This window comes from Heteronotia binoei, chromosome 10, assembly GCF_032191835.1.
Source record: "Heteronotia binoei isolate CCM8104 ecotype False Entrance Well chromosome 10, APGP_CSIRO_Hbin_v1, whole genome shotgun sequence".
Lineage (NCBI taxonomy): Eukaryota > Metazoa > Chordata > Lepidosauria > Squamata > Gekkonidae > Heteronotia > Heteronotia binoei.
The window spans coordinates 39,042,403-39,068,080 of record NC_083232.1 but is presented as its reverse complement, the minus strand read 5'-3'; the positions used below and the strand labels follow the sequence as shown (position 1 = coordinate 39,068,080).

Genomic DNA, 25,678 nt, shown 5'->3' with positions numbered 1-25,678 from the left:
CAGCATATTTTTAAAGCACGTTTGTAACATGTATGGCTGCAAAGAAACATTAGAAAGGGTTCATGGCAATGCTTGCTAATATCACAGAAGCCAAAAGGAGGAGCTGAGTGAAATTTACAGCACAGGAGACAAAATTATTTGTGTAACTACTACAACTATCAAAACAGTAAAAGCTTTGGAAATCCTCAAAAGTAAATTCAACAAATTATATCCTTATGCCAATTGGAAAAAAGTTAAATTTTCTAAGTACAGAACTAACTTCTTTTAGTGTTCGGTACAAACACCACCTAGCACAGAATTAATCAAATGAACCAACATCATTATTTCATTTTCAAGTCCTTTTTCCATTGATAAGTCCAAAGGATATTCATTTTATATGACCTTTAAATGTTTTGTGCAGCTTCTGTAAACACTAGGAAGTCTTGTTAACCTCTATAGGATCTCCTACACAAACCCATCTACCTACTGGCATGCATGCACACACGCACATACAGCCCCCATACCCAAAGCTGCGCTTATCATTTGCAACCAATCCTGGGATCCCTAGAATACACTATCATATGTTGGCTCCCTGAGTCTGGGTGGAGTGCTGCTACTCAGTCATACCAACCGGAATCCCATCACTCTGTTGACTGATCCCCTGTCACTCCTTTCCTTCTCTCCATTGTTCATCTCTTTATTAGAATTGTATGTATCCAAGTCACAGTAAGAAGGGAAAGCCCCCAATCATCCCATCAGCAGCAAAAATGTCCATTTTCAAAATTCTAAGACACCTGGTGGAAATACTAGCTCTGCATGTAATGACATCCACAAAGCTTCTAACAAAGATTTTAGTATCAGCATGGTGCTACCAGAACTTTTTTTGTAGCAAGAACTCCTTTGCATATTTGGCCACACACCCCTGATGTAGCCAATCCTCCTGGAGCTTACAGTAGGCCCTGTACTAAGAGCCCTGTAAGCTCTTGGAGGATTGGCCACATCAGGGGTGTGTGGCCTAACATGCAAATTAGTTCCTACAAATTAGTTCCCAAATTAGCTACAAAAAAAGCCCTGCTACCATTTAAAATAATTCTGCCATAGCCAAGGACATATTAAAAGAAGGTATTTAATAAAACAATACAAAACTAGGAAAGCTGGTTAAAGAAAAATGTTCATGTGCAGTGAAGGGGTGAGAGAACAAGAAACCATACCAAAAATGCAGGGAAAATGAAAAATATAGCCAGTGATAAATTATAAGATACAAGCAAGGGACATGCCAGGCCTTACATAAGGCATCCCATTTTCCCTGGCCCTACTAATTCCTAATAGCATTCCTAAATACTAATAGCAGCTCTCAGTGAGGTCCGTTTCCCTGAGGAAGGTAGTCTTCAAGAACATGGTGCTGGCTATACCCTCTACTGGTCGGGTAAGTCAAAGGCTGAGAGCCGCCTTTCTGGCGTTGGCTTCATGGTCAGGAATTCCATTGCCTCTAAACTCGAAAACCTGCCAACAGGTCACTCAGATTGCATCATGTCTATGCGCCTCCCTCTTCAAAATAAGCAGCATGCAACACTCTTCAGTGTGTATGCCCCAACCCTTCAAGCAGATTCTGCAGAAAAGAATAAGTTCTATGCTGATCTACGCAACCTCGTACGGAAGACCCCTACAGAGGACAAGGTGATCATCCTTGGCGACTTCAATGCCAGAGTAGGTAAAGACTCGGAAGCCTGGAAAGGAGTACTTGGCAAACACGGCATTGGCAACTGCAATGATAACGGGCGCCTCCTGCTAGAATTCTGTGCGGAGCATCAGCTCACCATTACCAACACTATCTTCCAGCAGAAGAACAGTCTGAAGACAACCTGGATGCACCCATGGTCCAAGCATTGGCACCTTATTGACTACATTCTGGTGCGCCAGAGATACCTTTGAGATGTCTTACACACCCAAGTAATGCCCAGTGCAGAATGTCATACGGATCATCATCTTGTACGCTGCAATCTCAGTCTTCACTTTAAATCTACACCCAGGAGAGGCGGTATCCCCCAGAGGAAGTTTCAGGTTGGCAGCTTTCAGTCAGCCGAAGTTATAGCTGCCTTCCAGGCAAAACTCCAGGCAAGAATTGAGGACCCCAGTTGCCTCACAGATCCTTCTCCAGAAGCACTCTGGGAACACCTGAGAACTACCATCCTGTTGACCTCTGAAGAAGTCCTCGGGTTCTCCACAACGAAGAACAAGGACTGGTTTGACGAGAACAATCAAGAGATCCAAGAATTACTGGCGAAAAAGAGATCTGCCTACCAAGCACATCTCGCTCAGCCCTCCTGTCCCGGGAAAAAAGCAACCTTTCACGCTGTATGTCGCAACCTCCAGCACAAGCTTCGAGACATTCAGAACGAGTGGTGGACCAAGCTTGCAGAGAGAACCCAGCTGTGTGCAGACACTGGTGATTTAAGAGGGTTCTACGAAGCCCTGAAGGCAGTATATGGTCCATCATATCAGGCTCAGAGTCCCTTGCATAGTGCAGACGGCCAAGTGCTCCTCACAGACAAGGCATCCATACTGAACCGGTGGTCAGAGTATTTTCAGGTTCTCTTCAGTGCCAACCGCGTAGTCAAGATTCACCAATCCACCTCACCCCACTTCAACCAGTGAAAACAGAGTTGGATGAGATCCCCACCCTAGAAGAGACTGTTAAAGCCATCAAGCAACTGAAAAGTGGCAAGGCAGCGGGAGTTGATGGAATCCCACCAGAGATCTGGAAGCATGGGGGCATAGTACTACATAGCACACTTCACAAAGTACTTGTCACCTGCTGGGAACAAGGCAAACTCCCACAGGACTTTCGCGATGCAATCATCATTACTCTACATAAGAACAAAGGGGAAAAGTCAGATTGCTCCAACTACCGGGGGATAACCCTGCTCTCCATTGCAGGCAAAATCCTTGCTAGAATACTCCTGAACAGACTGGTGCCCACCATTGCAGAAGAACTCCTCCCAGAGAGCCAGTGTGGCTTCAGAGCTAACAGGAGCACCACCGACATGGTATTTGTTCTCAGGCAGCTCCAAGAGAAATGCAGGGAACAGAACAAGGGTCTATATGTGACTTTTGTCGACCTTACCAAAGCTTTTGATACCGTTAGCAGGAAAGGCCTGTGGCAAATCTTGGAACGTTTAGGATGTCCCCCAAGGTTCCTCAGTATGGTCATCCAGCTACATGAAGACCAGCGAGGCCAAGTTAGACACTGCAACAATCTCTCAGAGCCCTTCCCAATAGGCACAGGTGTAAAGCAAGGCTGTGTTCTCGCGCCAACTCTCTTTACGATCTTCTTTAGCATGATGCTTCAAAGAGCCGCAGTAGATTTAGATGATGATGATGATGGTGTCTACATCCGCTATGGCACCGATGGCAGCCTGTTCAACCTGAGGCGACTAAAGGTCCACTCCAAGACAATGGAAAAACTTATCCGAGAGCTACTGTTTGCTGATGATGTTGCACTTGTCTCCCACTCGGTATCAGCTCTGCAGCATATGACGTCCTGCTTTGCAGAGGCTGCCAAGCTATTCAGCCTAGAAGTTAGTCTGAAGAAGACAGAAGTTCTCCACCAGCCTGCACCCCAAGATTATCACCCTCCTTGCATCACTGTGGGTGAATCAGTTTTGAAGACAGTCCAGCAGTTCAGCTACCTGGGGTGCATCATCTCCTCAGACAGCCAAGATCGACAAGGAGATTGACAATAGACTGGCAAAGGCAAACCGTGCATTTGGCCAACTGCATAAAAGAGTGTGGAGCAACAAGCATCTGAAAAAAGGCACAAAGATCAATGTTTACAAAGCGGTTGTGATGACAACCCTCATCTACGGCTCCGAATCGTGGGTATTATACCGTCATCATCTGCGACTCCTTGAGCGCTTTCATCAGCGCTGCCTTCGCACCATCCTCAACATCCACTGGAGTGACTTTGTGACCAACACTGAAGTCCTCAAGCGGGCAGAGGTTACCATTGAGGCATTGCTGTTGAAGACGCAGCTGCGCTGGGCAGGGCATATCTCCAGGATGGAAAACCACCGCCTTCCCAAGATTGCCCTGTATGGCGAACTTTCCACCGGCCATCGAAATAGAGGGGCACCAAAGAAGAGGTTCAAGGACTCCTTGAAGAAATCCCTTGGCACCTGTCACATCAACCATCACCAGTGGTCTGACCTAGCCTCAGATTGCAAAGCATGGAGGCACACCATCCACCAGGCTGTCTCTTCTTTTGAGAACGCACGCATAGCTGGTCTTGAGGACAAAAGGAGATTGAGGAAGAATCGTACTGCTACAGCACCAACCCCAAATCAGACTTTTCCCTGCAGCCACTGTGGCCAGACCTGCCTGTCCCGCATTGGTCTTGTCAGCCACCAGCGAGCCTGCAGCAGACGTGGACTACTGCACCTTTCTTAAATCTTTGTTCGCAAAGTCAAGCCGAGAGAGAGAGAGAGACTAATTCCTATTTCCCTTCCCTAAAAGTATCCATAGTCATTACCTGATTCCTCCTCTCCTTCCCACTTACCAGTCAACACACCTTTCAATTTCCCTTTCTTCAGCTATATTTATTGTTTATATCCCATTTTTCTCCACAATGAAGACTCAAAGCAGCTGACATGCAAGTGAGGTAATAGTGAGGCACTCGGTGGCTGCTGCCATGTCAGGCCCCAATGAGTCCTCAAGGGCCAAAACAGCCCTGGAAAGAGTCCTGCCCTCTCTGCCTACCCTTCATTGAAAACCCAGGCTTGAAGGCTAGCCATGCAGTGGAAACTGCCTAGCAACAGCCAGTGACCACATACGTTTCTTAAAAAACTATAGGTACTACTGTCATTTTAAGGGATTACCCCTCAGTGTTTGTTAGTTTTAACTTCAGGTTTTTTTCTGTAGAAAGATTTCTCTTGTCTTTCTATTGCCTTCATCATTTGATTAAGTATCTGCAGATGTTAAAATTTAGTATATTGATGATGTGGCTTTTCAGAGATTATATTACAATAGTAAGATATTATGAGGCATTTTTACTATAAGTAGCATTATACAGAGAACAATTTCCCCAAATTTACTGCCTGCCTTCTTCCTGCCACAACTGTCAGATAGCCAAACCATGACTAGAATTGCAACATGTTGCCGCACAAGACTGCAGATTCTGCAGGCATTTGCTATCAGAAGACCAAATATAATGTTTCAATATAGATTTTTATGTCTTTGAAACAAATAAAAATGCATCTGAAGAGCAGATTTTCATGATGAGTATCACTGATCTGAATTTCAGCATTAAAAAAATAATTTGTTGACTTTAATGTATTGCAACTGTAGCACAAAGACACCAACACAAAGTAATCCTTTTGACAAATTTGAAAAGATCCTTTCATTGCCAAGTTTGAAGGTGAAAGCTTCTGCTTAATAAGTCATCATTCCAAGCGTAAGTTACTGCTCAGATAGTGGAGCTAAAGTTTTCGTTTTCAAAATATACGAAGTGGGATGTTAGAACCAGTGATGAAGCACCTTAAATATACTGAAACATTACTTTGAAAAGTAGTAACCAGTTTTGGCTTATGTTGGGAAACTTTAAACTCAAAAACAGTTCCTTTCTCGTAACAATCCATGGTTTCTTGTTCCATATACAAGCCTGAGAAATCATCAGACTTGCATATGTGCTCCCTCCTCTCCTTGTGCACAGTGGAAAAATTAAATGCTTGTGCAGCCATGGGCTTGTAGCTACAGTGTGGCATCACAGGGCTATGGATTGTTATTTTGCCTGAATAATAACATGAGGTTTGTTTTCTGCCCTCCAAATCACTATGATTGGAATCATATGACATCCCATGCTTTGCCACAGAAATCCATGAAAGAGATGCAAGGCAGCTTACAAGCTTCAGAACTTTAAGACTTGCCCCTGTAAAAACAATGCATGACAATCAGAAGTGAATAAAGGATAGCGCCAACTCATCAGTGACCCATAGTTTAGGTACCAAGATCATAGGCCTTCTCCTATCTTCTCATCCCCTCCACATGGTACAGCATTACACTGGACTATTGGTATGATATGGTAACCCTTAGAATCACTCCTAAAGTTAATATTTAGAAAAGTTAATATGCCCTAAATTGTGGTTAATAATTATCAAAGTTATGGTGGAAGAAAGGAAAATTTGCATTTGAGAAAAAATACAAAATCCTTAAACTATGACTTGTTCTGCACACACCTAACCATATAAATCTCATATGCTTATATAAGTTAATTTCTGAAACTAGCTATAATTTCTCCACAGGCCTCCATCTCATATAGGATTCCATCTCAAACTCATTAAAGAATTGCTCTGTATTGCAAAATTATTTTTACTTTTGAATGGAGTGGAAAATATAATTTAAGTGCATTTGCAAGAATTATTGTGAATGTTGATTAGGTACTTCTAGCATAAAGAAAGTGCTGTTTAAAGACTTACTGTTATTATTGTGTTTATGCAAATATGTTCTAAGATAAGAATGTCAGAAAAATTCAATGCAAGTAGTTCTTATATATATATATATACTAATATTTAGTATGAATCCCCCACAAAATCCCTTAATGTTTTGGTTGACAATACGGAGGGAAGGAAAATGAGATTCCTGTAATTTTAGGAGCACTGCACAAATATGTCAACTTACTCATCCCATTGCTTATTTTGTTTTCGATAAAGTAGCGTATCCAAGGCAACAGCATTAACATCCAGAGCTCCTGGGGAAGGCCACTGATTGGTGAGATGGGTAGTTAATTCTTGTCTTGATCTTAAATCATTATTCTTTAGCACAGTTCTGCAAACACACAGTGAATTTTATGCCATTAGAAGTAACGTCTTAAAATCATAGACTGTACTTGGAAGATTTGCAAGCTAACATATTGTTTTCAAGCATTTTTCCCCTAGGAGAGACTTTTCAATTAGAATGTAAACACTTAAGGATAAGACTAAGAGTCAAATCGAACTACGCTGTGAGAACTCTCCATTACTCTACATGACACCAGCTGGTCAATTTCAAACAAAGTAGAAATAAAAGCAAGGCATTAAATACTACTTTCTAAGACAGCTAGTATTTATCATGTTTGATTCCCAGTTAGCTAACAAACTAAGTTCTAAGTGCCTAATTCACAAGTCTATACAATTGCAATAGCAGTGATATTGCAGAAGAGAATGATTCTACTGACTCTTAAGCAACTTGATCTGCTTATATAGGCAGTCAGTGCAAAAACTCAGAACAGATTTATTCCAAGTGCAAGAGTGGCATTCTATAGCAGAACAGAAATTACAAAACTGCTTTTGTTGCTGCAGTGCAACCTATGTACCAACATTTATTTTTATTTAATTCTGGAAAACTCCAACTAGGCGGAATGTTTAAAATGCAACTTGATGTCAGTTCTTTTCTACATCAAAACAAAAACTTATAATGAAATGTTTCATGTACTTATGGAAAACTTAAAGTCAGTTTGAGCTCTCAGTACTTTGCTTTAAAAACTACATCATGTCACCTTCTTCCAAACATATTGATAATGCTATATTGAACAATTTACTCCTAACTGGGGGGGGGGGGAGAATAATCATTTCACTGTGTACATTTGTGTTCCGGACAAGAAGAAAGCGCCACAAAAATAAAGACACACAGTAAAAGGACTCATGATTAAAGACTACTTTGTGTTGGGTCACTATCTCTCTCAGCCAGTAAAATTTATAACAGAAAAGTGTTCTTATAACAGAAAAGTGAGATATACTTCACAATAAGAAAAGTCTTTCAAATGGAAAAAAGACTGGGAATGTTTTTAACTTAACTATACAATCATGGGTTGATTACTTACCAGTACTATGAATTCTCCTATTGGGTAATCTCCTTCACATATCCCCTCTCTATGGAGTGAGCTGTCAGCACCTTGACGACCCAAATCTGTTGAAATTTCAAATGTCATGTATGTGAGCCCATGCAACGATGTGTGTGGTGTGTTAACTGCCCTCTAACTACATGTCAGCAAAGTGTCAGAACTCCCACAGTTTAAAAATCTCAACCCATTTAGGAAATCAGAGATTGAATACGGATTTATGGAGGAGATGACGATAGCAGAATTCTAGTTACTGATATGCAACCTAGTTTTCTGTTGCTCATTGTTTGTATCGCAGTGGGTAGACCTAGGGGAGGCCTAAAACTGTCTTCAACGAACAAAGTTGTTTAGAAGTGTTTGTATCAGAATCATTTTGCCTATATACAGTACAGCTTTGCATGCTCACTCATTACACTTAATTTGACAGGAGATCCAAAGTTTGCAATTTTCACTACATATTCTTGTCCAGTAAAGATGGTAAATCATCCTAAGTATTATGAATTGTGGCTGTTGGGAATGCTCATTGTGCTTACTTTCTATATATTTAACCATTCCACAGAAATAGCAGAGCCTGCCATCATGCATTTCATAGCCTTTTGGCCTCATTTTTTCCTGTGTGTGGATTATTTTCATTTGTACAACACACACACATATAAAATGAGGACATACCATGAATCTTATGAAGCAGTCCACAAAATCTGTTGTTGCAATGCATTTCTGTGTAACCTACAATCTGTGGACCTCACAAAGAGCCTTAATTTCAAAAGAATTTTATAGTCATTAAAAGAAATCCATGAGACTGGTCTTCATGATTAAAATACTAGCCTGTTACCCAAAATCACCAGGACTAGTGCCAGAGATTTTCATACCCCAGATAAAATTCCAGAAATGATACTTGCACCCTACCCTACTCTTTTCTCTTTTGAAGTGATATATAGGTGGTAGAAAGAAATAGGAAAATGGTATCCTCACATTGCATCTGCCGCCAGAAACAGTTGGTCCATAGCATGGATCTTGTGAATAAATATTCCACACGGTATTATATCAGATGACTAAGTTCTTTTATATTCACTGGCCATTATATATTAGTAAAGCCAAAACCAGTATTGCCACATGTTGTTCTACCTTCTCTCTGTTTGGACCGGCCTGATGTACATGGATTCCCCATCCTCACAATGCCCCTGTGAGGGTGGTTAGACTGAGTGAGCCCCCAGAAAGCATTATGGCAAAGAGGAAATCTGAACCCCAGTTAGAGTCCAAAGCAACCATTAGACCACCCTAGTCATTAAGGGTGCATAGAATATTACAGCTGAAATAAATCCTCAAGGAATGCAGTCAAAATATAGAGAGAGAGTAGTCCACAAAAGGGCATCTATTTAATATTTAAGGCAAAATTTAAGGCAAAAAGCAAATCAAAATGGGGGGGATCGTTAAAAACTTGTGACACCCTCCTGCCAGAAAATTTTGTTTAAAACAGTTTACTGCACTTAGGAAAATAAAATGGAGTCTTAATTAGCTATGAACCATGAATCCCCAACCTTATGCACCTATAACATGCTTAGGAACATTACATGGACATTTTTTTTCTTGTAAGCAAGAACATGGGAGAAATGTACTTTCTGCCAGTACTAAATAGGGTTCACAAACAACCTGTTTGTGCCGTCTCAAATAAACTTTTAAGTATGACAAAGCTGCCTCAAAGGATTTAATATGCCATGGAACAAGCCCATTATCCAAGCATGCACTTTCACAGATGCTCAAATGTGTGTGTGCTCTTCCATTCCCACCTCCCCCATATTAACGATTTAGCAAAGTGATATTGCCAGGCAGCATTCAAGCAAAAAATACTTTCCCTGTAGGCCTTTACAAGAAAAACAAGGTGACAATAACCTCATTGGCAACAGATTTATACACTTACATTGTAGCTAGGTAATGGAAAGCCAAGCAGCAGGAGAACAATGATAGTATCAGCAGCACCTCTGCTAAGCCTACCAGCACATTCTTAGCAGCAACAAATAATAGCATAGCAAAAGATAATGTCAGGTGTGGATAACCAGGGATGAAATGCGTACAGCAAATTTTATGGCAAACAAACTGGAATTTAAGGAGACACCTAAACAGGTTCACAGTCTTCAGAATTAACCAAAAGTTTAGCTGACTCTATTTATGGGAAGAAAAAAATGGTTTAACGGTGACTGTGAGGTATGTAAATGGTTCAGCTACTTGCCATGTAAATAGTGTGAGAAAGTAACAGCAATCATAAAATCAACATAATAGCTTCAATCTCTGATGCAGCATTAACTATCACAATTAAACAAGCATACAGACCCAGCCATACTCACTGCACGAAAAATTAAATATAACCTTTTCTAAATGTCAATATACTGTAATCTTCCCAGTTCCAGGAACAGTTTGACCACTGTGCTTTTCTCATAAGTCAACATCACCAGTCACTACCAACTGAGTCCATATTATTGCTGACATTGTTTATTCCATGGTACAGAATGAGAAGTGGGGTGTGTACTTTTCATGAAGCTGCCTTATACTGAATCAGAGCACTGTCCATCAAGGTCAGTACTATCCACTCAGACTGACAGTGGTTCTCCATGCTCTACCACTGAGCCACTGGCCCTTCCCCAAAGTATGTGGTATATTGTTTATACTAGGAATACGGAGAGGGGAGGGAGAGACAGACAACATCCTTACAAAGAAATATATGGTACAAATGGCTACCTTATCTTTATGGAGACTACAAGGTGGAGGGGAAGCAATTTATAGTGAAATCTTGTTTAGAGTCAACTTCAGCGGGCTTAGATTTGAGTAACACTGCTCAGGGTTGTACTTCAGTCTACTTTTTAAAAACCGCCATGAGAAGACAGCTTTAGGATGCTCAAGGAAACAGTATTGAGTCAAAAGTTGTAAATGTTAAAAAGCTAAATAATAGGATAGGATGCCCTGTCTGTGTCTTCTGACAGAGAAAGCATTCTGTGTATATCTAAGCACCACTTACAGAGAGTGACTTGGTTCCGTGCTACTTTGAAGAACTAAGATGTATCATATTGGATTCGATTAACAGTGTATTTATCTATTAGCATGTAATAGTTTTACACGTTGCAGATTTTCAACATGTACATTTATGTACTTTGCAAGCATGTTTTAGCGAAGCATTTGCTAAACTGGATTCTGGTGATCACTTTACCAGTTTAGTCTATGGTACTAGACACAGCAATACATTTCATCCAAGTTAAAAGGTCTGACTTCCAGACAAACATTATTTGGATATGGTTGGAAATGACATTCCCATGATAAAGAGCAACAGCAGAACAACAGTGCCTAGCAAATTGCTGGCTATATATACAGATAAAGATATATAGTATATATATATATATATATATATATATATATATATATATATATATATATATATATATATATATATATATATATATATATAGAAAGCATTTTGAGCATTAAGCGCTCTCTTTTCTTCTTCTTAGCATTAGACCCTGTAAAGGGTGGCCTTATCAAGTAATGACTCATGTAATCACATTTAATTTTAAATTCCATCATGTTTAAAATCTCTTCATCATACTGACTCATATCCATATTTAATTTTAGAGCCTCAGGCAGAGAGAAGTAGAAACCAGAACCGATCCAAATGTCATGGCATTTAGTGGCCCACTGTGGAGAACAAAGGGGGAAGCTGAGGGAGCGGTAAAAAAAAACAGGACATTTACAGTAAAGCACTGGCTTTTATTAAACAACAACCATGTTGTAGTCAAGATTAATATAGAAAATAGTATTCATGATAATGGCTTCTATCTATTTGTCATACCTCATTCATCATTGTCTGCAGTCATGAAATGCAGAAGTACCAATTAAGTATTTTTCTAATCACTGACAGCATGCTGCAAGTGTTGCTAAGCATCTGTTTCAATTACATAATGTTCTCTTCTATCCATGACATTCTCAGGCACTTCAAATGCAGTTATCACTATCCAAAAGAATTTGACAATGACCATTAGCATCAGATAACAGCTATTCCCAGCAACCAAAGTTCTAGTTTTCCAACCATGGCTTATTTTTCTCAAGCAAAACACCTGCATTTCCAATACTTTAGTCCAAAACACCCAGTCAATTACTAGGACTGTAATTGACTAGAGTTTCTTGTGTGATCAATATGCATACCTTGCTAACACATTCCACTGGAGGTTTCAAGGTATCTATCCAGTATGTATGAATATCATGCACTATTTTTCAAAAAGCAATTTTCCAATACACGCTGGATATCTAATGGAATCTAACTCTATTGTTCAATAATTGTCAGAAGTTCAATAATTATCAGCACGGTTTCTTTTGCTTTTTGAGTTAGAATCATTTGTACCTTTTAGATCTTTACAGCTGTGTTCTTTTTTTACAGGAAATATACTAAATCCAAAGCAAATATGACAGTGATATACAGCTAACCAGATTATTCATATTAACAATAAGTTACAAAAAACTGAATAACATAGTCAAATGCCAACAAAGAGTTGACAGTAATAATATCAGATTCACAGGGAGCTGGAAAAACTACATCAATATGAAGTTTGGGCTGAGAAAGAAAAAAAGATGCAGCACCCCTATTGTCCTACTATCACCTGTGAAGAAGTAGGTATGTGCAAACTAAATCCAAATCAGATATCTTTCATTCTTTAGAACATTCTGGTGTCTTGCTCCTTACAGTCGCACAAAGTAAGGAGAAAGGGATTCAGGAAATAATTTAAGCAGCAGGGCATATTCCAACCACATGAGTTAGCAGATGTTTCAGCTGAATAGAGAGTTCAGTTTGATTTTTCATAAAACATTACACTCTCTAAGTGGTTTCAGGAAAGCTTTGTTTATTCTATAAAAACAAAATGCAACCTGGTCACTTGCTATTTTGTTCTCTGATCTAGTGCTTCATCTGCCTGCTGAGCACCAAGACAAACATTTTGCTTATACCTTCTGAGTGCAGGTGCCGCAGACTGGGAAGGGAAGGAACTGAGACAGTGGCTACATTCTCCCACAATCTGAGACATGCAGCAGACTTGCAGAGGAGGCTGGAAAACATTTTGTTTGTATCTTCTAGCAAGCAGGTAGAGGAGAATGTCAGAGATGGAAGAAGGAGGAAAATGTAGGGGAGAGTTTCCCCCTCTCCAACAAATGGTGTTTCTCATCTTCTCTCACTCATGGCAAACTAGAGGCATAAAAGATCTCTTTACATCTTTAGTTTTATTTAATAGAAGCCTTGGAGGATCCCAACCAAGATCATGCCATGGGCCAAAATATTTACACATTATATCATTTGCTTATGCATAAATAAAGTGGAATGGTTGGAAATATCTTTCCACTTTATTTAAACCCAAATCAGCATATGGAAAACTGAGGGAATCTGCTGAAATCAACAAAATGTAGAGGGGTAACCTTGTAGGGAGCTTCTCTCAGGGCACATTGTTTAAAAAATAGGCCCTCACCCCATCATTCTAAGAAATAAGACAAAACCCACTCATAAGTCATTGTTGTTTTGCTTCCCTGCTCCTGCTGTAACTTAAATGGCCTAAGCTAGTCTGATTTCATCAGATCTCAAAAGCTAAGCAGAGTGGGTTCTGGTTAGTAGTTGGATGGGAGACCACCAAGGAAGTCCAGGCAATGGCAAACCACCTGTGTTCATCTCTTGTCAACCCTATAAGGATCGCCATAACTTGGCTACAACTTGCCCTTTCTACCATAACCGCTCTGCGAATGACATTAGTTGCCTATAAAATAGGAACACTCACAAACGTGAAATTTATCATACACATTCCTTCAATACAGAGAGAATATAGTCCCTAAGAATTTTGTGAAACTGACTGGGAGGTAGGAACATTTACAGTCAAATGTTTTCCCTAGGGAAACCAATGGAGACCCCCCCCCCCAAAAAAAAGACTAAAAACAAAGAGGTGTTTCAAGAAAACACTGTGGAAACTAAAAAGCCAAAGGAAAAAAATAATCCCCCTCTGCACATCCCTAGTGAAGAGTACTCCATAATAGAACTCAGCCTTGTAGGAGATAGTGTCCAGTATCCACACTGACAACACAATAACCAGACCTAACAACACCAATCATCCCACCTGAACTTCACTCACTTGTTCATCTTACAATGTTATACATGCCCTCAAATGTCAATAATACCCTTCCACTCTCTGTACCAGACAAACAAATCAATTCCTTTGCAAAAGAATAAATGGACATAAATCTGATATTAAAACCTGCAAAAAACCATTGCTGACCTTAGAGTGACAATCCTCAAAGAAATTACAATACATTTGTAGAAAGAGCCATTTTGCCTCTTCATGGCTTCTATCTCTGGATTTAAGTATCCACAGTTGGGCCATGTTGAGAATTATTTATATTGACAAGCAGGATACTCAAAAAGACTTGTGGGGGTCATTTCATTTTCTCCTCTTCCTCTAGGATAGAGGGTAGGACTTGCAGTAATGGGTTAAATTAAGGTGGGAAGGTACCAGCTAAATATTAGAATAAACGTTTTTACAGTAAGAGTTGTTCAACAGTGGAAACAGCTACCTAAAGAGATGGTAAGCTCCCCCTCAATGGAAGTCTTTAAGCAGTGACCAGACAAACACTTGTCAGGGATGCTTTAGGCTGATCTTGCACTGAGCAAGAGGTTGGACTAGATGGCATGTATGGCCCCTTCCAACTCTGTGATTCTCTTCAACCAAGCAGCCAACCTATTTTTAATCTACCCCTTGGTTTAGCTTTCCTTCCCTTTCCCTGTCAACTTCTACCTGGGAAAACTGTCCCAGCTGAGAGGTGCTAGCTGCTGGGCTAGGCCTAGTGACATGGTGGAGAGTCTGCAAGGACTTGTAGGGACATCTACACTGCCTACAGGGGGAAGGGGTAATAGCAGTCTGAGCTATGGCTTACACATTAAAGATAGTTATCAACGTTGTAAACATCTCTGAAGCCATAGTTGGAGCTACTGTTTGGGACATATGTTTCAGAAGCTTTGAAGATGGCTATTCTGCCAATTTGTGTGCTTCTTTGTTGAAAAGACAGATGTAGATCTAAAATAGAAGAGGTATAGGCTGATGTGACAGCAATTCTAGTTATCATTTGAAAATTACTACACAAAGAAAAAATTTCAGAAGCCATAACACCTGGGGTTCACAGGTTTATGAATCTAGTAACTGAACTTTGGACAAAACCATTTATACATCTCTACTTATGAAACATGAGGTGAGGAACTGACAATACATAGAATGTAAAAGGCATCATTAATGTCAGAGACAAGGTTGACAAAGAAGGGGGTAGGGAAAGAAAAAAACACACAGCCAGGGGTGTCAAACATGCGGCCTGGGGGCCAAGTCAGGCCTCCAGAGGCTCTTGTCTGCTTCCTTCTCCCTCTCTCTTGCTTCCTTCTGCATCTCAACTTACTTTGCAAGGCTTGCTCAATCACAGAGGAGCTACAGAGCAAGACCTTGATTTTCTCCATTGGTTGAGGCTCCTCCCTCTCCTGGTCCCCTGGAGAAGGAGGGAAAGAGTCAGAGCTTCCTAGTTCCCTTGATCCCATGAGAGAAATACAAAGAAAGCACCTTAACAAGTGCTAATGTGTTAAGCATATTTTAAGTTTGAAAAAAATCTTTAGTTGTGTTTGTGTTCTTTTAAAAGTTTACAGCTCTGCTACCTAATCTTAAATAGATATACACATGGCCCAGCCTGACAAGGTCTCATTTATGTCAGATCTGGCCCTCTTAACAAAAGTGTTTGACACCCCTGCACTAAACGGTAATGGAGCCAATTGCTGATATTAACAAATCAACACAGTGAGTTTGGCCCAGTAAGAGGAACTTTACATTCAAATCCAAGAAAACTCATAGCCAAAATGCTGAATCCTTTATTTAATAATTTTATCCATTAAAATAATGAACCTGGGAATGGTAAATAATTCACTTCTGAACAGGGCTTTTATTGTAGAAAAAGCCCAGCAGGAACTCATCTGCATATGAGGCCATACCACATGATGCCAGCTGGCCAGAACTGCATTCCTGTATGTTCCTGCTCAAAAAAAGCCCTGCTTCTGAAAGAGGAATTCAGTATCAACCCCAGCCTTGCACTGTCATTGTAAACAAACTGCCCTGGCCTGACTTATGAATTCTTATTAATTTCTAGCATAATTAAGACAAGAATTTTAGTTGTCCATTGCATCTTTCTATTCTGTCCAAGCCCCCATCTGAATTGATGAAAATGCAACCATTATTTGATTGTATCACCCAGGCTAAAATAACGGGAGCATTTGCTAAATCCTATGGTATTGGTCCTATTGTACCCAACTCCTGTTCTTCCACAAAATGACTAGAAGTCTCTTCCCCAAGTGCCTTAATATTAACAGAACAACAAAATTTCCTTCCAAAGGGAAAAAAATCATTATTGACCAAAGAAACATCCATGGGATTTAGAGGGGGCAGGAATAAAAATTACCAGAGTAGGCGTTGACAAAATAACCTCAGCCACAAGCTACCTAGAATAACTAGAGGGAGGAAGATGCAGGGATGTACAGTTCCCACCATATTACCCAAAAAATCTAAGCCTCAAATCCTCCAGCCTATCTGTTATAGCCTGTTCATCTGTGGCAGGCAAGGCTAACAAGGACTTTAGATCCTCTTCTGAGTCATCATTATCAAGAAGACATTAAATTAGGCTCTAAGGGAGCTAAACAGTCATCCCAGCAAATTAGATCATGATCCAGAGCACTATATGAACCACTCCTTAGGTATCTATCCATTGCCAGAGAATCAGAAGGGATCCTCTCCACTGTTTCTGCAGGCAGAATAGAAAGGTCTGACAGTGGGTCCATTGAGCAACCAGTGCTCTTCACAGACTCTCTGGTAGCTGCTTCCCTACTATAATCCATAGGCAGGACATCATTCAGAAGGATCTCCAGCAGGTGTGAATATTGCTAAGAGTGAACTGAGACTGGAACATTGCAAGTATAGTTTAAAGGGCAAAAAAATCTCCAGTTCTGCTCTGCTGAGGGAGAGAATAAATCATCTGGTTCACACAGGTGCTTCCAATTACCACTGCTCTTCAGTTTTATCACTTCTTCAGCTATGTTCTTTTCCTTCTTGGTCCTTCTGGAGTCAATCAAGAGCAGTGCACTGACAGTCCAGCTCCTTCTCCTTATTCTCCTTTGCCTCCAGTGCAGCTGTGATGGAGCAGTGACTCTTAATTTCTCAGTTCAAACTGCAGAGGTCAGTATAAATTCCCTTACCACATGCTAACTGGGTCCAGTCAATTATCTTCATTTAGATAACTAGACCTTCATAGCATTCAAATTATGATTTATTTACAATATTCTCTGCATAAGGGAACCCTTCAGACTGTCTCTTGCTTTCCAGCGAAGAAAACTTATCACATAAAATAGATGTTAAAAAATAATTTGAAGGTCACAGAATCCTAGTTTGAAGGGACCTCCAGGATCATCTAGTCCCACCCTCTTCACAATGCAGAAAATTCACAAATACCTCCCCACACACATACATCCCGATTGACCCCTACTCCATGCCCAGACGATGGCAAAAACCTCCAGGATCTCTTGCCAATCTGGCCTGGAGAAAAATTTCTGACTGACCCCAAACTGTCAATCAGCATTTCCCTGGGTGTGTAAGAAGGGGCCACAAGAACTAAGCACTGATGCAATCTTTCCTGCCCTCCTTCTCATGATCTGCCTAAGTTCACAGAATCTGTCAGTTCTTCCTAATGTTTAACCAGAAACTCTTAATTTACTTTCAACCTGTTGGTTCTGGTCCAACCTTCTGGAGCAACAGGTCACAGGAGGATGTCTGCACCAGTCAACATCTTGACTAGAAGTCCCATATCAAAAATCAAATTGATAATATTTACTCAAGGTGTACAGACATTAGCTTTTTACATCCATGGAACTTATTTCCCCAAAGAAGCTTGTTCTCATGGGTATGTGCTACTTTGGTTCCCCATACTATGGTTTTTCCAGGATGTGTTATCCAATATATTTGATTACTAAAGCTTGCCTAGCACTTTAACAGTTCACTGCTACCTCTTTTGAAATCAAGCCCAGAACTAGAGTTTGGATTTGAACATAAAAGTGTATAATCTACCCTGAACATGAACACCAACATCCAACTCCAGTATCTCAGTCCTAAAACATTCTGTGTTTTCCTCTCTCAGTTTTTAACTGACCTGGCTCAATTTCTGAACCCTATTAATGGTCATCTGCCTAAACTTGCAGGCCGAGCGGTCCCCTTATTACTGTATGCCAATGACACTACCATCCTCTCTTGTACAAGAATACTCCTGACTCAATCCAGGATATATTGCTTGATTGTTCTTTTTACCATAACCTCCGTAAAGATATATTTGGCAAGCTTTCTTTTTCCCCAGATTTGTCTATTCTGCCACCCTGTTATTATTTATTGAGTGATACTGAGGGAGTGGTTAGTGAGGCTGTGGCAAAATTTCTGGCTGACATCCTTAAATTTAATTCTGACCATGTTTGAATGCATCTGTAAGCTCGGTTTCATTTTGATTTTATCTCCAATGTTTAAATTTTTATATCCTGTGTATTTTTTTTTATTTGAATCTATTATGCCATTAAAGGTTTGGTATGGTATGGTATGGAGCAAGGAGATGAGCTTGGAACAAATACTAAACATCTTTCCAAACAAGATTATGTTAAACTTAACACACACAAAAATAACATTATGAACAGAGAACTGAACAGGCAAGTGATTCAACTAGAGACTTTACTTAGCTTGGTCAACCATGGTAAAATATCTACATGACTCAAAGACATGAACAAGACAGCAGTCTAAAATATTACTATTTGTTTTGTAAAAGTATATACCAGCTGATACTTTCCTTATCCTGCTTGTGATTTCATTCTATAATTTTTAAAAATGTTATGCACCACTACTAGTTTTACTAAGTTTCAAGCCATTTGCGTTATTTATGATTGAAAACATAAGGACAAGATAGATTAGATGTAATGGACACTTAAGCTGCTGCAGCACTTGGGACGGACAGTCTCATCCTATACTGGGCCAATACACAAATGAACCACATACATTATCCCTTTTCCATTTCCTACTGTACAGAATGTTTGGAAGAGCCACAAATACCACCTCCCAGAGCACTTTAGTTTCTTGGACTGGGACAAGAGCATGTAAAAGGATTCTGCATTCAAGAGATTCCTAGCTAGGCTTCCCTGTATTACTAAATGCCCTTCCCTACTTTCCAGACACTATACTTCTCTACTGGCTATTCATTGCCCATCAGATAAAACTCCGGTTGTATACATTATGAATGCACTAAGAATATATATGGAGAACATGCAGATGTACAGATATTATATTTTTAGCAGAATTTACTCAGAAAAATGCCTTTGTAGCACAGGTCTTCATATATAAGAACAACACTTTACTGCAATACTAACAGTGCTTTTAAGGGCTGCTTTTCAAAAGAATAAAGTTCAGTTATATGTCTTTGCTCAATGAACAAGTGATACTAACATAGTATACACTATTCCTTGATATTATCAATTTTTTTGGTTAATTGTACATCCGTTTAAAGACCTAAAAGGTAAAACATGTTCCAAACCATTTTACCTTTACTGCAAGGATTTTCAGCCCAAAACAGAATTTTACATTTCAGCAGCTGAGCTAGATCAAGATTTCTTCAGCATTCAAACTGTACTTTATATAAGAAAAAAAAGCTCCACAATATTTTTATCTAGTAACATCTTTGCTCTGCATTTAACTTACAGCTGATCCTGCAGTTCCACTATGATGTATTCAAGCTGTTCTTTTTCCATTTTATGGGCCACGTCCATAGCTTCTATTTTCTGATGTAATAGCTTGTTTTGTGTGATGGATTCTGCCAGTTTAGCCTCTCTAAGGCGTACTAGCTCTTCCAGATAACCCTGGAAAAACAACATATTTTTTTATGGTGCTATAAAACTTTCAAGTTTTTAATTAGATTTCTCTTTTGTTTTGCAAAAAGTGTCTCGAGAAGCTAGCTCACATTTGGTACCATTCAAGTACAGTACACTGGTTTTTAGACTGGTTTTAATTTTTCTTTAAAGGTGACCACAACAGATGAGATTGCTGAAGTAACTGTATGGGAGACTAGGAGACTATAAGTGAAGTGATACATCAGCACAGGTCTACCGAGCATGGAGTTTTCTCCAGAGCTAGTGCTGTAAGAAGCATTTCGTTGGATGATGGAATGTGGGAAGAGTCTCTAAGACAAAGGAATCTGAAACAGTATTACAGGCAGTTTTACTGTTGAGGCTTATTTTGACCCACTATTTTCAACAATTTCATAATTGATGAAAGTTTCAATTTAACATCTGCACGACTGAAGAAAGAATTTCCAGAACTTAAATCATCTGCATTCGAAATTCGGACCGCACTAGCACTTTATTCTTCCCGCAGAGTCTGGTGAATGTCTATGAGAGCTTTAAAGTCAAGAAATTGACACACACAAGCAGAGAGTCTTTTTATGAACTTTAATTCTGTCTTTGCACATTGCATTAGTGTTATACGAATTTTTGTAGAATAGAATGAACTTTTGTAGAAGTGTAATGAATTGTACTGTAACAGTGCTGAATTTCTATTGAATATAGTTGAATTGTTAAGTAATTTCAGGATTCTTTCATTATTTTTCCACATTTTTTGTTGTTATTTCAGGCTTTTGGGTGAGGCAGCAGACACTGAACATCATCTGGCCCCCACCTGCTCCAATTTACTGAACTAGCATATTGCTGGACAGCCCTGGCCTCCATGGAAACTTTTGGCTCCGGCCCCTTTTCAGCTACACACTGCACCAGGACTCTGTAAATTGATTCAGCATGCCATCTTGTTTTTAAAGTTTTAGGGGATTATGCTTTTATTGTTCTTATAGTTTATTGTTAATTTTCCATGTTGCAACCTACTTTGAGCCCACTTGTGGGAAGGGCAGGATAGAAATGTAACCAATAACTAAAATTGTATGTGTCCAGATGTATCAGAAGGTTGCCCAGATATATCAGGAAGGTTGGGAGTAGGCATCAGACTCCATCTGCACAGAGATGAAAATAACTGGGGTAGAGCAAGGCCAGGGACCACAAGAAGATGCTGTTCAGAAGAGCACAAGACCCTCCAGGAAACATATAGGGAGAGCCACTCCTGCAGTTCATCTTCTGAGGTCCTGTTTCAGATGCCCCGCTTCCTGAGATCAGGCAGGTGGTAACTCAAGAAACAGCCTACTTGGTCATTGTACCAAACTGAGGAGAACTTTCTCCCCAAGGGACTATATCTGTCTCCTTCTGTTGCTGTCTTTCACCAGTGGGTGAAGACTTTTTTTTTTGTTTCACCTGGCATTTCTTCTTTTGTTTCATCTGGTATTTCTCTTTCCTGCCTTATGTTTTAATTTTTGTTTTTATGTGTGCATTTTAGTTTGGTTTTAATCAGGGCTTCCTTTCTGCTGGAGCCTACAGGAGCAGAGGTCTGCCTGGGCAGGCCAGGGCTCCAGCTGATCCAACCAACATTGCAGCAGTCACATGCTCCTATGCCAGGCAGTGTGGCCTAATATGCAAATGACCTCCTGCTCGGCTTTTTCTACAAAAAGGCACTGGTTTTAATGTGGTTTTGTTTGATTTGAATTTTCTAAGGCTTGTTTTCATTTTGTATCTTTTTAATGTTAGCCACCTTAATGGCCTTGATGAGGGAGGAAAGGTGGGGCATACATTTTGTAAATAAAGAACAAAATCTTCTAAAACTAAATTTACTGATTTTTCTATTGCTATTAGAACATGTCAAAGTCCACACATTTTCAGCCATATTTACCTTAATGAAAGATTTACCTTTTGCTCCAACGTAAGATGATATTTCTGCTCAACTCTTTTGCATTTATTGTACCAGCTGTTTTCATCCATAAAAAATGGAGGACCAATATTTTCTGGAGTGCTGCTTTCACTGCCGGTACTACCTAGTGTTCTCAGCTCTTCTTCATCACTACTGATGCTGTCCGAACTGAAGGACAAAATTTAAAAGCTAAACACAACTTGCTACAAAGTTTAGCTGCAAAATCTCCAAACTATTTTAGAAATGAAATGCAGATGTTCTTTGAAAAGTATTCATGGATACAATTTCAGTATCTCTCCATCTCTCCCTTCTATACACACACTCACTGCCATGCTGCAGACAACCTAGTGAGGAGGTACCAATTATGGGTGTGTTAACACTACACTAAATAATGTGTTTTGCAACTGAATTTTTACTGTGTAGGAATAGGAAAAATCCAATTGCAAAAAACATTAATTAGTGAAGTGTGAACACACCCTATGTTCTCTGTTTTGTAAAAATAAGATACTCTATTCAATATAACCTGATTTTACCTCGAAGCACAGCAGGGGTTGGATAGATAAAGAAGAAAGAGTAGGATGGGCCCATCATTAGGAATGACAAGGCTTATCAACCTGTCTATTTTTTTTATCCTGCCATTCCTTCAAAGAGCTCAGGGCAACATGCCTGTTGTCCTTTCCTTTGCTCTTACAAGTTAGAAACAGCAACTGTCAATGAGCTATGCTGCTGAGGGGAGATGTGAACTCATGTCTCTCATATCCTAATCCACCACACTGGTTATTCGTAAATTTGCCACGATGCTGTATGTCATGTCAGCTAAGCACAGTCTACATTCTAACAGGGTCTCAAGCAGGAGTCTCTCCCATCCTAAAAGCTTTTAACTGGAGATGACTGTAATTTGAGTATGTACAGCATGGATTCTACTAAACCACAGCTCAGGCAGCAACTCTCTGGGATACCATTAAAGGCAACCAACTGCCTATTCACTTCTACTATGTATGCTACTTTTGAAGTATTTTATCAGCAATTACATTTAAAACATAAAGCTTTGTTAACATTTAGGAAATAAAATATTAAACATGGTAAACCTTCAGCAGGTTGTACTGAGGTATTTTGCTTCCAAGTGCAAGAAGGTCCTATTCCACATAGACTTCTGATAAGAATTAATTCAGCAATTTAGAGGTATTTTTTCTCCTACAATAGTGTAAACTTTTTAAACATCATTCCTTAATATGAGATATTTAAAGCTATGGTTTGCAATCCTAGTTTGTAAGTAAGAAACGGACTAAAATGTCTCATCTCATCCAATTTGGACATTACAACAAGTTACATTAAAGTGGTTGCAAACTAAGCATACAAACTGAGAATCTACGAAGTCTGAGTCCAGCGGCACCTTTAAAGACCAACTCAACTACAGTCAGGCTCCAATGCCTTTCAAAAGAAGATGGCCGTTCTCACAGATTCACTTTCTGTCAAAATATTTAAGCATGCATAAAGCCAGGCAAAAGGATGAAAGCTTCAGTGTAGTCTAGAGTTCCCAAACAGGTTCCATTACAACTCATGGGCTTTTGAAACAAAATAAAATGAATACATTCTTCCTGGAAGCATCACAGCATGCTGGAAACTGACTTTAAAATGATAGGGAGGAGAAGAGCTAACCAGCTATAAAGCTGTGAACACACAATGAAGCTTCTAGAATAAAAATATACCTTTGGGTGAACTTCAGGTAAGGTGTATAGTCTATCACAGCTGGATAATTACCATCCAGGCCTTCTCCCTTAAGACAGAAGCTGACAATGCAAGAAAATAGTAACAGTTTTAAGTATTTGAAGGAACAGATTAGAATCTAGATGATTCAATTACCAACTATTTTACTGCCATGCAAAGGTTTGTGTTTTTGTAATATGCTTTTAAGCATATTGATACTATACGCATCAAAACAAAATTCAAAATTTTAAAGGGTACGTTATACTAGTTGAAAATCCCTGTTTAAGAGCTGTAGGAAGAAAACTAGCTGCTCCATACTAATATTAAGTTTCTATATTCTTCAGAAAACAACAAGTACCTTTTAATCATAGGTTGAACACATTTGTATAGAGAATCTGAGAGTGAGCACGGATGCATTTTTATTTTAAAATGGAAGTACTTAGACTATAAAAAGGTTTGCCATTGCCTTCCTCAGTCATCTACACTTCCCCCCCCAGCAAGCTGGGTACTCATTTTACTGACCTCGGAAGGTTGGAAGGCTGAGTCAACCTTGAGCCAGTTACCTGAACCTATCTTCCGCCGGGATCGAACTCAGGTCATGAACAGAGCTTAGTACTGCAGCTTTATCACTCTGCACCATGGGGCTGCTACTTAGACTATAACAGATACTATACAAAGGGAAAAGAGCAAAGCAGCTACAGCTACAGGATCCAGCCATTTTTTTTTTTGCACTCAACCTCAATTTCCCTCTTTATAACAGCTCCTATTACACATGGCTTTGGTCCACACACACCTCACAATCCGCAGAATATTCTTTTTGGTGGAACTCCCTCCTCCCTTTTTATGAGTAAAAAAATCAGCTGGAGCCACCCTTCCTTCTTGTAAGTCATTAATCAAACCCTACTTCCAAATAAGAGCAAAAGAACACGTTCCAAGCCATGCTGCCCCTTTGCCACAAAACCTAACATGCTGTTTTCATATTGCCTTACCATTTTGAAAACTGAATGTTTGTAGACACAAATTATATAACTATAATTTCAATACAATACTAGAACAATGAACAAGAGAAAACAGTGACACGTAACTTCAGCAGAGATCACAAAGGACCCAATTATTCAGTGAGCAACTCAAGACTGCTGAGATACTACTTGAACAAGGCTGCAAGTAGTGGCAACTCCCCAAAGAGAAATAAAAAGTTTTCCAAAAACATTTTAACTTTTACATGTATTCTTTGTTCTAAAAAGGATAATTACCTATAAAATAACAAGGCAAGAGATTTAAGAAACTTAAAGCAAGAAAAACAGACTGGATTTTAAGAACAGAGATCGAATTCATTGAAAACAAATCCTTGGGGGGGGGGCAGCCCCACTCTACTTTCACTGCCAGTCCTAAGGGATTACCTGGTCAGCCTCAGACAAAAAGAGAGGGAAAAGGGGTGAGGAGCACCCATTTCCTCTTCCTTTCAATAGTTCCCCCCATGGAATCCTGGAGTGGATCTCCAGAGCCCTCCTACCCAATTATCTTAAAGGTAGGCTGAAACATATGCATGCCTCCTGGCCTCTCGCAAGAAGTGCAGTCACTGGGAACTACTTGTCTTGTTTGGTGGCTGGCAGTCAAGGATGGGAGGATCCTTGCCCACCTGAACATCCTTTAATATAACAATATGGCCTTTATGAATTATAACAAGCAATCAAACACAAACGTTCCCCCCTTGATTTCTTGATTAATCCTTTACGAAGAAAACATTCAAGACTTAATAAAAAGGATACCTGAAATCAATAGCATTGAGGCCCAGCAGCATACCAGCAAGCATGTTTGCTTCTTCTCCCATTACAATTGCTCCATCTTCATAGAATCTTCTGAAAAATATATTTCCAATTCAAACAATTGAAGTCAGTTATCTGATACTCCTATTATTCAAATTGCTAAAACTAAGCAAAAGTGCTGCCTCTGAAGTCTGCATAGATCCATCAGGGTGGCACTTAAAAAAGCTACCCCCCACGTTGCTGCTTCTGGAACTAGTATGGAACTGGAAGAGGTGTTCTCCACACTCGTGCCACTGTTGCCTAGTTCCGGGGTAGGCTACAAAAGTCCTGCCTCTGGAGTCACTGTAGTTCCTACTTAATTGGCATGGCAGGAGGATCCACCCTCATATGTTGATGCCTTTGTAGCAGAGGTGATGTCAGATGAAGGAGGCCAAGTCCTGATGACAGTAATTGTGGAG

The 25,678-nt window shown here is 39.7% G+C and overlaps 1 protein-coding gene across 4 annotated transcripts in view; it reads right to left on the bottom strand.

Annotated features, from left to right (window-relative positions):
* The window catches only part of RUNDC3B (RUN domain containing 3B), a 43,126-nt gene that overhangs the window by 6,135 nt on the left and 11,313 nt on the right, over nt 1-25,678 (bottom strand). For 2 of the 4 annotated variants that reach the window (XM_060248444.1, XM_060248447.1), the window contains exons 5-9: nt 25,224-25,313; nt 23,457-23,537; nt 21,747-21,915; nt 19,666-19,823; nt 6,652-6,798 (exon numbers count right to left, since the gene is read on the bottom strand). In XM_060248444.1, coding sequence (XP_060104427.1) covers nt 6,652-6,798; nt 19,666-19,823; nt 21,747-21,915; nt 23,457-23,537; nt 25,224-25,313 — 645 coding nt within the window. The remainder of the gene's footprint in view (nt 1-6,651; nt 6,799-19,665; nt 19,824-21,746; nt 21,916-23,456; nt 23,538-25,223; nt 25,314-25,678) is intronic. The other 2 variants (XM_060248445.1, XM_060248446.1) reach the window with 2 other exon arrangements.